This window comes from Dermacentor silvarum, chromosome 4, assembly GCF_013339745.2.
Source record: "Dermacentor silvarum isolate Dsil-2018 chromosome 4, BIME_Dsil_1.4, whole genome shotgun sequence".
Lineage (NCBI taxonomy): Eukaryota > Metazoa > Arthropoda > Arachnida > Ixodida > Ixodidae > Dermacentor > Dermacentor silvarum.
The window spans coordinates 64,787,219-64,800,458 of NC_051157.2; the positions used below are offsets into that span (position 1 = coordinate 64,787,219).

General features: G+C 47.8%; 1 protein-coding gene across 1 annotated transcript; it reads right to left on the reverse strand.

Annotated features, from left to right (window-relative positions):
* Nucleotides 1-791: 791 nt before the first annotated feature.
* LOC119448652 (uncharacterized) lies at nucleotides 792-8,718 on the reverse strand. Its single transcript, XM_037711882.2, has 2 exons — nucleotides 8,636-8,718; nucleotides 792-3,452 (listed from the first exon to the last, which is right to left on the reverse strand). Exon 2 carries the CDS (start codon nucleotides 3,424-3,426, stop codon nucleotides 1,849-1,851), a length of 1,578 nt encoding a protein of 525 aa, XP_037567810.1. The 5' UTR covers nucleotides 3,427-3,452; nucleotides 8,636-8,718; the 3' UTR covers nucleotides 792-1,848.
* Nucleotides 8,719-13,240: the final 4,522 nt, after the last annotated feature.

A 13,240-nucleotide genomic window follows, 5' to 3' on the forward strand; every position in this document is an offset into this window, starting at 1 on the left:
ATATTCTTTCTCTGGCGCACTCATTATTGCGCCGAAGCATGATTGACGACCGGACTGTACACCAAAAGAACACGGTTGTTCGAAGCTGAACGTTTAGCGACGGTCCCCATAATAAGCGAGTGACAAGAGATAATACGTCTTTAATACAAAAAAAAAAAAAAATCAGAACACCTACGTTCCAAGCCTTGTGCGCGGCAAGAACAAATTTAACATAACTGATCACACCCAGGAGCGATTAGGCAGAAAATATGCAATCAGATAGCGACTGCATCGAGGAACTTTACTGAGTCAGAAAAATGACAAGCCGCTACTTAAGACTGATTTACAAATCAAGAACGAATAGCAAACAACACTGGTCCTCATTTAATTTGGAAGCGGAAAATTAGAACAGATTGGAATACATTTTAGCCCCGTTTTTATTACAAGCACCGTATACGCTGCTCGCACCGTGTCGACAAGGCGTAATGAGCTCCGAAAGCGCATACATATCCTCTGCAGCTGTAGCCAGAACTTCGTGTTGTCCACCCAGTCACCGTCTACGATATACGCCGAAATGGAGCTTTGCTGAGCCGCACCGGTGTCATGCCCTTTATTTTCAACACGGAGGTAACGGAGGCAGCTGAGGCAAGCAATGGACGCGTCACAACGTGATCCAACATGGCGGTGCCTACGCGAGTATCGGATATTTCTCCGTTCACTCGGAGAAGTGAACTCCACTCACTCCACTCACTCGGATATTTTAAAGCGTAAAAAAAATTAACCTCCTTCATAAGTAGATTTTTTTTTCTTTCTCTAGGAAATGCTAGTAACTCGCTAGAGATTTGTAGTTAAAGTGCTTTACCATTTAGGACAAAAAGCTTTTGATGACTCATTCTAAGCTTAAATGCTTAAATCTTTGGCGGCGAATTGCTTTTAGAAAACACGAGGAATCTAAAGACGCGAACTCGTATTGTCTTTAAATACGCTATGGTACGTCCACCCCAATACCCACTCCCCCTTTCGTTGTGCCAAGAAAGCTCAATAATTGCAGTTTGAGTTCAATTATTTCTTCTATTAGAGGGCACTGTACGTGAAGGAGATGTATACAGACAGCTTTAGTGACCTTACTTTATCTTTCTTCTTAGGCAATATTTTCGGGTAACTAAAAATATCACGTTTACACAAGATGTACGTATTTTCTTCAGAGTGGAATTGGGCCGCTGTACCAGGGAAGCGCAGCATACCATGCGGCTGCTAAGTTACTAATAAAAAACTTAAATACGAAAAAAAATCGCAAATGTCATTATGTTCCCTAAGACATTTTTCTAACGTGTCTCGCAAAAAATACGAAAGGAAATAAAGGCAGAAACATCGTGCTGTTTTCATATCGACTGCCGCCTTATTCTGCATGCGTCACGCTTTACTGCCTGTTTGATAAGATTTTTGGGAAAAAGGCATGGTGAATAAGAAAATTATATTGTGCAGGATTACATGTTAGAACTTTCACAATAGCTGACGGCTAAGGTTTGATTCATTTCATGTTTGATTGGCCTCGGTAGGTTTTAGAAAAGGTCTTTTTTTCCTTTTTTTTTTTTTTTTTTTTTTTTTTTTTTTTTTTTTTACTGGGAAGCTGAAAACATGCCTTTGCGCTGTCGACTTCGCTTGCCATAGAGTTACTGCTGAAAGGCATTTCGTGTCGGTGCTCAGCTGTTTTTGTCCTCCTGGAAAACCTCAGCCGTTGTCACCTCTTTGAGAAAAAAGAAAAAGAAAAAACAAAAAAGTGCCCACGCGTTATTTGGTTTTGCGACTTATAAGCACGTAAGTCAAAGTGCAGAAGCAGGCACCCGCGTGCGCATGGAAGCTGTACACTCAGTCCTGTGCTGGCCGAGAAAATGACTTTGGAACGCCAAAGAACTGTCCCATTCCCAAGCGTTCATCGGGTTTCCAGCCAGACAACATCCGCGGGTCAACGTCGCTCACGCCTGCATAGAAGTCGTCGTATTGCTGCAGTATGCAAATAGGTATTGCAGGATTCTCATTCATTGTGACGTCACTGGCGGCCCTGGTTTCTTTGGGGGTCCTTCTGTCTGCAGTGCGAGAGTAGCTAGCGTCACGGTGCGCTGTCTCTGTTGCAATGGGACGCATCGCAGCTTGGCTACTGTCGTCGAACTGATGAGTAGTGCTCATGTCTTCGTCGGTCACTGCAGAATTCGAACGCACTCTCATTTGTTGATTCCTGGGCATGTCTTGAACCTTCGTGGTGTCCTTGCCTTTCTTTCTGTCCGGGTCCGCAGTCGGCAGCCCTGTGACGTCTTTGTTTATGCTTGAACTCCTGGTACGCTTATTTCGTTCGGGCTCGGTGCACTGGGTCTTTCGCTTCGAACTTGGATGTGCATACAGGCCTTCCACGGTTGGGGCTAGCCACGCGTGGTTTTCTTGGTGACAGCTACGCAGGTTTAGGTCCTTGCGCAGGTCGTAGCGTTGAAAGTTATCTGCGCCAGTTTTGACGAATGCTTGCTGTTCCCAGAGGGCGGCAATTTCGGGTCTAAGAAAATTCTCAGCGCTTGACCGCGCGGGTAGCTGCGCTGACGCATGTGTTGTTGATGCTGAGCAGTTCGGAACGTTGGAGCGCGACTTTCGATTTTCTTTTGTGCATGTTGCTGACGCCACGGGAAAATTCGATGTGCCAGACTGTTTTTTATCGTCCCTTCTAATTATCACGTGGGGGATGTCAGCGTGCATGGTAGAAAGGAGAGGCGGTTGGATAAAAGCACTCTCGTGAATTCTTTCTGACCAGCATGATTTAAAGTTTCCATTGGTTGCCGCGCCGCCTGTAGTACCCCGCGGAGCAGCAATGTCGACTAAATTGTCCATTTGCACGAAGTTACCTGAAGCAGCAGACAAATATGACCCGTTGATGGTTGCTCGTGAAGCTTCTTGAGAATCGTTGGGGTCCGATAACAGCGAGCTGTTGGTATTATTACGTCTCAGTTCACCCTCCAGAGTTCGAAGGTCTGCTACTGTTCCCTTATGCTCAGCTCCATTACTGATTGTGTTCGTGAGCGGCTCAGGGTCCAAGTGACACCATGCTAATGAGCTATCACCGGTGCTGGAACAGGTATTCGTAGGATCGGCTTTAGTACACTGTGGCGCTGGTACTTCTCTTGGCATGTTGTGACACTTTGACCTTTCGACATAGCTGTCAGGCAACATCACTGTGTCCGCTGAAGAAGCACGACCGTCCAAGCCGACGTGGTCATCCGATCGCAGCGCTAAGTACTCATTACTTGAGTCTTCACTTGAGGTCGTAAAACCATGCACAGGGCTGCAAAACCCGTTCGGTGCCTCGTCATCTGTGGAACTGACTGGAGAGAATCCGCAGTCATCGGTTGATTCTTCGGATGATGGAGAGTTATCTTGAGTTTTTGAAGGGGCTGCAGTTGACATGACGGCAGACAGTCTCCTATTTTCAGCTGTAAGAAGGGCAATAACAATTGTACATTAGGGCTTGCAAACCATGCGCACTTGCATGAGGCTAGCACACCCAACTAGCTCTATATACACTGGGCAAGAATTCGTCCGTATGTCATCTCGGTTTCCAACCAATCTGGAAACCTGACCAGAAGTACATTACCAATACCGCTACCTAATCTTCAAGCCTATCGGTGAAGGCTAATTGCCAACTCCGAACACTTTTCTTTTTCCTTAATATTTCGGCGCAGGTAAAACATCGCATTGATGGCAGTATAGTTTATTGGTTATAGGCATTCAGATTAGCAATGTAAGATTGTTAACGAGGCTGTTATTGAAAGCTTCATGCTGCAGTGTTTATGCCATAAGGAGGACACCAAAAACCAGTGCCAAAACAGGTAGGAATGGCAGGTGACGATTTCTGAACTCTGTCCCACCGTTTGTGTGGGAACAAAGAATATGTTAGCGTAAAATACGGAAATGGGCTTTCATTATTGAATTTTGCGTTCGAACGACGGTGCTAATGAGGTCATTATGACGTCCCATAGTTTTTTAGCTTATTTCAGCACTTTTATGTCATTTAAGTCTGTAAATTTCAGCCCGGTTCAAATTTCGATAATTCTTCAATGGAATGTAATTATCTTTTATCATGATCAGTTCATGAGCTTCAGCCATGAGTTGTCTCTGTCAATGACCTACAGAAAGCTGCTACTAAAATTACGAGGGGCCATGGTCATATCTTAGCATTAACGCCGTTTTCTGGCATTGCGAGTGTGCAATCAGTCTGTTTTGTGATTCCAGGGTGAGGCTAACGTAACGATAATCCTCCACTCGTACTTGCCCTGGATTGTACACGAACCATGTCGTCGTTATGGCCAAGATGGGCCACTTGGAGCGACGGATAATACCAAAATAATAACATCGAACGAAGTGATTCATCGGCTCAACCCAAGTTATTGCTGCAATCTAATGATCTAGAAATCGTTTGGCAATAGTAAGTCATTGCACTGAAAATTTTAGTTATGCGTCTGCCAATCACGCGCGCCAGTGCTTAAAATCAGGGGGCCAAAATGACATTTCGTCGGCCATTGGCGGCCTTTAGGCGTAGCTAAGAAAACTCAGCGAACTGGTGTGGGAATTTAGAACAAAAATTTACGGCACGATTTCTATTTGGCCCCCGTATCCCTTTAAGAATGAGGCTGGCTCAACGCGTATGGCAACATATGGACAAAGACCGACTGACATTGAGAGGCGACACCTCCTTTCTGATATTTTGTTTCTAGCAGACGCCAGCTGGTTCCCGTATTGATCTGTGACTAGCTGAATGGTCTCGCGAGGCCGATGCATCGACCGGTTCCGCCAACACGATTCGAGATGAGGGTGAAAGAAGGGGACATGGATGCCGCTCTCCTTTTCAAATGTACTTATTTTATTTGTGCGTAACTTTGCAAAAGCAACGAAAGACAAAAATAACTATAATTTTTTTCTACCCGAGGCAGGCACAAGTTTACAAAGTTAAGAATGAATTTGGTCAATAAAGTTCAGTTCGCGGAGATTTCTTGGCCATATGGGAACTTGTGCACGTTAAAGTTCCCCCAGTCGGGCAGACATCTCTGCATACTTGCACTACGGCGTTCCACATAAGTCACTCGTGCAAGTAATGACATTGAAGTGCAATGGCCACGCATATTTCTTGGTCGCAATGGCTCACTCCTTGTCGTCCCTTACGCCTAGTAACGGCCCGTGCTCACGAAAACATTCTTAAGCTTGAACAGTTAGTGAGAGTAATGTTGTGTAGTGTCATCTATAGTGCCGGTTGCATGAAGCTATACCTACTCATTTAGAACCACTATGCTAAATCTGACTTAGGTTAATGAAAATTACGGTCACTGACCAAGTCAAAAAAGTGTTTTGACGTTTCGGAACCTGTACAGGTTCCATGTTCACAATCATCAATCATTGTGAACAAGGAACCTGTACAGGTTTCGAAACGTCAAAACACTTTTTTGACTTGGTCAGTGACCGTAATTTTCATTAACCCAACATGCTACCTGACCAGACGAGCTTTCGTCGAACTCTTGACTAAATCTGACTTAGTAGCAGAATAGAGTCTAGCAACAATGGCTGCCAACACAGCATTCTCGCGATTTCCCGCCGCTTCGTGACGTAATCCATGTTGCCTATAAATACAAAGTGCTGCATATTTCGCTTAACGTGTTCGAAAAAAGATTTACGCTTACTGCTGCACTGTTCTTGCTGAAATATTGAAGGATGGCTTTTTGGAGACAACGTCGTTTAGTGTAACACTTACCAAAGTTAATTCCCTGTTTTCTAAGAAAAAAGGGCAAATTCACTTTCGCTTATGGTGGTGACACAAGCATAAACTTGTGTCACCGCCTGCCGGCACCTGCAGAAAGCAGTGTTTCAGGGGTGGGGGGCTGCCGCGTGTTCCAGGCGCGAGCAATACGCGGAAACCTTCCATCTCTACATTGAACGACGTAGACTCCAAAATGCGATCCTTCTGCAAACTTTCAGCAAGAACAGTGCAGCGGTAAACGCAAAACCGTTAATTGCTATATCAAATTCATGGGCGCTCGCAGCGCATTTCTGCCGTCGCCGTGGTCGTGGACGTCGCTGTGAGGTTCCGTATAAGGTCCAACCACGGTAACATTGTCGCCGCGCGCTGTATGTGTGAGTGAAACCTCGTGAGGGTGAGCCGACGATCGCGGCTCAATTTCGCGCGCGTGAGGCAGAAAGGCGGGGCGGAAGCGCGCTTCTCCTGCCGAGCGTGAGGCGTGGGGGGGTAGGGTTAGGTGAGAAAGGCGTGGGGGGCGGGCGTTATACGCCGGCGGCGGCTGCTCACGGAGATGTCACGCGGGCGCCGCATCTTGAAAGCGGCCTGCGACGTGGAAAAAGTGCGCACCCGCGCGGACCTCATCTTCAAAGCGATTTGCAATGCGTACAAGGTGCAACTAGTACCGGTAGCTTCGTATGCGCTGTGGTTTAGTTGAAGCGAGACACGGCACGAAGGTCAATTCCCTCGCTGCTGCCGCGCCTCCTCACTCTAGCGTTTTGACAGCGAGCTTCTGCGGTTATCGAGTGAGAGGTGTTCATGTTTACCTGTGCACGCATTACGCCGTGCTTGGTAATTTAGTTAGTACGCGAATGTTTACAAGTTCATGCGGCCGATAAAGCTGCTATCCTTGGTTCGTATAGTTGTCTACTAATTTGCTATCGCAATCGATGCTTCTCCTTTCGGGCGAAACCCCGACATTTTTTTTTAAGAATACGTTAAGAGAAATATAGAGGGCCCTGTAGAAACGAACTTTCAACGTTCCATACGAGCGCGTAGTCTTTCCCTGTGCTGTTGCTTCGTCGGGCTACGTTGCCGTTATAGACGCTAGGCCTCCTCACTGGCCGGTTCGATGGCACTGTAACCAGCAGATGGCAACCAATCGTGATTTCAGACATTTTATTCGTGAAGACGCGCGACCAATGGCAAACAGTACGAACGAACAAAAAGCATTATGAATTCGGCCCCCGATCGGCAAACACGATAAGGTGAGGTCTATGCCGTCAGTGTTAAAAAAAAAATGTCGCAGTTTCACGCGAAAGGCAAAGCATCAATTACGGTAGCAAATTAGTAGAGAGCTATACGGAGTAAATATATATAAGGATAATAGTTTTATCAGCTGTATAAACTTGGACATGCAGCAGCAGCAACAACGCGTAGAACGTCGGTGTTTCGCCTGCGTTCGCACCAAACGCGCGCGGCGTTGGTGACTGTTGCCGGTGCCTCTGGGGGCGGCTGGGAGGTTTTCGAGGATATCAGAACGGGACACTCGTCGAGCAGCGTCGGAAGTCTTTACCACATTCTCGCTTCGCAACGTTTTATTGCGATAGCAATTATATGGGCACTTCAAGCGGATTCTGCTGTCGGCGTCGCCGTCGTCGTCGCCGTCGTCGTCGATGTGGCCGTGAGGTGCCGTATAAAGTCCAAGAAAGATAGAATCATCGCCGTGCGCCGTATGTGCGAGTGAAAGCGCGCGGGCGACGCGCGCTATCACAGAAAGCGATCGCACATCGGAAAGCAAACGCGACTTCCGTCGCGCGAAAGGCCGTGGAGGTATGGGAGGAAGGGAGGGAGGGAGGGGCGGGGGGCGACGCTGTGCTGCGGCACCAAATGCGTATCTTGCAACCGGGCGCAAGGAGAACTGGCCACTTAATCTCCCACGCGAAAGGAGGAATGCGGAAGGGGGCGGGCAGCTTCAACTCTGCCAACAACTGCGCTTGTACTTTGCGCCGGGACGGGTTGTCGGTGTTGTCGCGCGCACCGCGTCTTGAAAGCTATCTCAACACGGCTCGACCTTTGTATGCGCTGTGTATTCGGCCTCTCACTTTCCGTTGAAGCGATAGACCGCACGAACCTTCGCTCACTGCGGCGGCTGCGCTTGCTGCCAGCGTTTTGACAGTGTTTGTCTGCGGTCACCGAGTGTGATCTATTCATGTTTGCTTGTGCGCGCTAACACCACGCTTGTTAATTCAGTTAGTAAGTGAATACGTCCAAGTTTATGCAGACGATAAAGCGCGCGTCCCTCGCGCGCTTTCACTCACACATACAGCTTACGGTGCGTGGCGACGATTTCATCGCCGTTGGACTCTACACGGAACCTCACGGCGACGGTGACGGCAACGACAGAACTCCGCTTGCTATTGCAATAAAACATTTTCACGTTGTTTTAAGTGCAACATGCGCGGACGAAAACCTGTGCGCATATTGTGCGGTGAGATTTTCTGATGCACTGCACGAATCTGCGCAAGCATTCACCAAGCTGATCGCACGTATGTGCTCTTTGCCGCTGGCCATACTCAGGATTGGCTGGCATTTGCTCTCGCGCGAACAATTCTACCATAAGACCTTTTTGTAAATGCGTACCTCGACTTTTACAAACGTCTCGCTCGTAGTCGACGTCAGAAACGTAGCCCCAGATTACGCTAGCCTCATCATCAGCCTGGCTAGTAAACGTTCCTCGAACAGTGCGAGCTCGGTCAACCGGGTGCTAGGCTTCGCGAGGGCTGAACGTGGTTCGTCGCGTGGGAAAGAAGCAAGCTTCGCAACATCTACAGCGTCTATCAGTGAGTAAGCGAACGTCAAGACGGAGGCGGAGACGGGACGACGACCTACCTCACAGGTCGGTGTGCGGGATTCAACCTCGGTGTTGCTGCAACTGCCCAGACTGGAACACTCCTCAGCTCTTAGATATGATGATGATGATTATTAAGAGCTTTCACTATGACACTTGCCCACTAGCGGAGTAAGCCAAAACTAGTCGATAGGACGACGCAATCCGAAGAGACGTATAATAAATGTTAATAAAATGGTTGTCGATAAGGATCCTAGCACTTTAACTCCCGTAGCTCACAAAATACATTCTGAAACTTCTCTTCCATCTGTGATGAATGTTGGGCTAAGAGCATAAAGTTCTTAATTAAGGTAAAAAATAAAAATAAACTGGAAATACGAATAGTGTTGCTGAAAATAAAAAATATAAAAAATAAACGTTCATTTTTTTTCTAGTTCCGGTTCTGCGAAATCACCGGAACTCAACCATTTCAGCACACTGTCCAACGTGCAAGTAGGGGAGATATAGAGCGCGAGAAATAACAAAAAATAGAAATAATAATTACAATTTAAACTAGAATGAAAATTGTAATTCTAAACAAAGGTGTGCTCAATGAAAAATGGAAGGTGCCCGGTATCCTGTCCACGTGATCATTTGTGCTGTTCCTCTTCTTCTTTTGCCATTGTCTCTATTTGCCGTGGTAATGAACGGTAATGGGAAGTATTAGCGGAGGGCTTCGTTCTTGCTTTTGTTCTTTTTTTATTCGCTTGGGTTGCCACGCGGCATAACGACTTCATCTTCTTTCTTATTTCCTGTGGTTTTACGTGCCAGAACCAGTTCTACACGCCGTAGTGGCACGCCGTAGTGGAGGGCTCCGGATTAAATTTAACCGCCTGAGTTTCTTTAACGTGTACTATACAACGCAAGTACACGGGCGTTTCTGCATTTCGTCTCCATCGAAATGCCGCATAACGACAGAACGGCTGAAGACTGACCTATTCAAAAAATTCAGAGCCCTTCCGCTACTGTGAAGATAAAAGTCAGCGAAGCTGGGACTATGGTGGGTCTGCGAATATTGGTGTAGTGAATTTATATATTATCATTATTAACTATATTGAGCGTCTTCGGCATGTTCGTCAAAGAACAAGGACACCAAAGAGCAAGGACACCGGCGTCTTCGTGAGGCTTATAGCGCGTGAAAAGATAAGGACGAAGGAAGAGGTGACACACACACACCTTCGTCCTTGTCTTTTCACGCGCTATAAGTCAACGATGTCATACCAACAAGCCTAAATCACTGTATTACCGGCGTCTTGTTTTCGCCCGGTGTGATGGTCAAGTAGTTTGTTTGCAGCGCCAAGCCCTCCCCATCGTCATATGCTAGCGTATGAGCCACAGCATTCATTGCCACGGCACACTGCACGGCCTCATCAGGATCCTGACGTCAGGATCCTGGAAGATGTGGTTAAACGCGCGTCCGTCCCATAGCGAGTCCAAAGGGCAACTGCTGATAACAGCGCTATCGCGATCTCTACGTCACGATACAAAGGGGCACAACGATTGGTGGGATGATTGGAAGCAAAATTCAGAGCCCTTCCCCTGTCGAGAAAATGGGGGTAAGCGAAGCTTGTGGCAAGACGACACTGTCGCAGGCGTTCCGCTTCGTTTGCCCTAAACTAATGGTCGGCGGCTCTTCGCTGACGTTTCGCCAGGGATTCAGAAGTCATCATGCTAGGATGGGACGACAAGCTTCGCTTACCCCGATTTTCTCGACAGGGGAAGGGCTGGTGATTTTGTCTCTTTGGGTCCCACGTGTGGCAAGGGTAGTTCAAGAGCGCGTTACAGGTCCCCGAGCCCACAGGAGAATGTGCCGTTGAGCTTGGACCCTTTCTGCACAATCACCAGGATCGGCACACTTTTCAGCGTGACACCACCACCACCACCGAAACTTGTGAGCCTATAAAGCTTCGCTTAACAACTAGCTTTTAACAGCAAAGCTGTTTAAGTCAGCCGTAATTTGTGGTTCGTGGTTCGCTATAAATAAATAAAAGAAAATAAAATTTCTTGCCGAGGCGGGATTCGAGCCCGCGTACCCCCTTGTACCAAGGCGAGTGTCGTAACCACTAGGCTATACAGCCGCTTAATTTTTTTTTGAGATAGGCTATACAGCCACGCTTGCAGAACATGCATTTATACGAACCATATGATTGCGTTCGAGCATCGTCGTCTTCGTCAACAGCTGGCGCGTTCGCACGCTCATGCTCTGCGAGGTGAAGAAGTTTTGCGCGCTATTAGAGCGAGAGAGAGAGACGCGTTCATGGAGTGGGTCTGCTGGAACGCGTTGTCAGCATTGCAACGTGGTGTCGGTGTGGCAAGCTGCGCTATGCGAAAAGAAATTATAATCATCATGAGTAATAAGATGAAAAGTTCGCGCGCACTTCCGGAAAATGCTGGGCTACGATCGCCCAGCTGCGCTGTTTCAATTGTTGTGCGACCGAGTGCAAGGTTAAGCGTATTTTTTGAGCGTTGTGTTGAAGGCGCCACGGAACGCTGGATACGGTCGTTCCAAGACGCTGCTTCAGCCCTGCCATATTCTACAGAGTGACGCGTAATGAACGAGCGTTTGGTGACCATACCTTTTTTGCTTCCGCATTCTACTTTCTGTACCTGCGCCACATGACAATGTCCTGCCTTTCCAAGAGCGCAGATTTCCGTTTACTCTTCCGGAAAGGGAAGCCCATGTCGTTTAGCAGTCGGCGCACAGTCCTTTCTCTCACTGCATGTCGGGATCCGTTGACACATCCTTAACGATTTTCCCCGACGTATAGGCAGCTCGTTACGCATGAAATATTAGCGTGACAGCGTTTTAGGCGACGTTTAGCTGCGGCACCAAATGCGTATTTATATAAAAACGTTGTGAGGCTAGAAGGTGGTAAAGACTTCCGACGCTGCTCGACGAGTTTCCCGTTCTGATCTCGTCGAAAACCTCCGAGCCGCCTCCAGAGGTCCTGGCAACAGCCACCAACGCCGCGCACGTTCAGTGCGAACGCGGGCAAAACGGCGACGGCATCGACAACAGCTCTGCGCGATGCTGGTGCTGCTGCATGTCAAAGTTTATACAGCTGATAAAACTACTATCCTTACTCCGTATAGCTGTCTACTAAGTTGCTATCGCAATGGATGCTTCGCCTTTCGGGTGAAACTGCGACATTTTTGTGCATGGCGACAATGGTAAGCTGCGGACGGGAATGCATGGTTGCAGCGTAAACGTTGCATATACCATTTGCTTCGTCTGCTTAGACAGCCATTTGTTGGTGAAATTCGTCACAAGCTTCTGTCGCGAGTCTACGGAAGAGCCAGAAGGTGACGAACACTCAACTGAAGACGGAGACGCCCTATTTTGCCTGTAAGGTGCACGTAAAAGGTGCGTCATTTTTGCACGTGCAAAAATGCAACATGACAACGAAAAAACTTAAAAAAAAATTACATCTCACCGGTGTTTGCTGCGTCCGGTTTTAGATATCCTCCTGTAGAAAATGAAGCAATGTTGAGTGACATAACTTTATTTGAAATCTGGCGATTGGGAGGCTCGGGCCCATGGGGCCGCCTAGATGGCCACTGGGAGCTTCTGCTGCTCCATCACGGCCTCCATGGCTCGCTGGATGGCCCAAAGTTGGTCTTGGAGTTCTGAGCTGAGCAGCGCGGCCTAGCTCCACGCTCGCAGATTTTCCGGGGAGACTTCCATTTTATCTTGATATATTTTACATCCCCACAACTTGTGTTGAAGGGTAGCTCTAACAGACTTGTATAGTTTGCGTGTATCGCTCGCGTATATCTCGGGGTAGAAAGTCCTTCATTGCACGGGACTCGTATAGGTTTTTTTTTTTTTTTTTTTTTGTAATCGCCTCCAAGCAACGGACTCAGGTCTGTACAGTTTAGTGTGAGGCACTATTGCGCTATTTTACGCCTGACAATTTGTTTGTGTTTTAAGAGTTGCCAGAAAAGACGGCTCGTGTAAGTTGGAGCATAGATCTATTTAAGCAAAATGGGATATAAAAATGTTACGTGACAATGCATTTCAAAGTACCGCCCGATTTTTTTCTCTTCCTGTTTGCGGTGACCGCGGCCATGCAACCTTTATTGCAATATTTTGCGATATTATATTTATGAGCAAACTGTCGCAGTTTCACCCGAAAGGCGAAGCATCAATTGCGATAGCAAATTAGTAGAGAGCTATATGGAGTAAGGATAGTAGTTTTATCAGCTGTATAACTTGGACATGCAGCAGCACCAGCAACGCGCAGAACCTGTTGTCGAGGCCAGTCGGCTTTTTGCCCGCGTTCGCACCAAACGCGCGCGGCGTTGGTGACTGTTGCCGGTGCCTCTGACGGCGGCTTGGAGGTTTTTGACGAGATCAAAATGGAACACTCGTCGAGCAGCGTCGGAAGTTTTTACGACCTTCTCACCTCGCAACGTTTTTATATAAATACGCATTTGGCACCGCCGCTAATCGTCGCATCCCCTTCCTCCCTCCGGTCCCCCCACGGCCTTTTGCGCGACGGAAGCAGTCGCGTTTGCACTCCGCCGTGCGTTCACTCCCCTTGAAAGCGCGCGTCCCTCGCGCACACACAGCATACGGCGCGCGGCGACGATTTCATCGCCGTTGG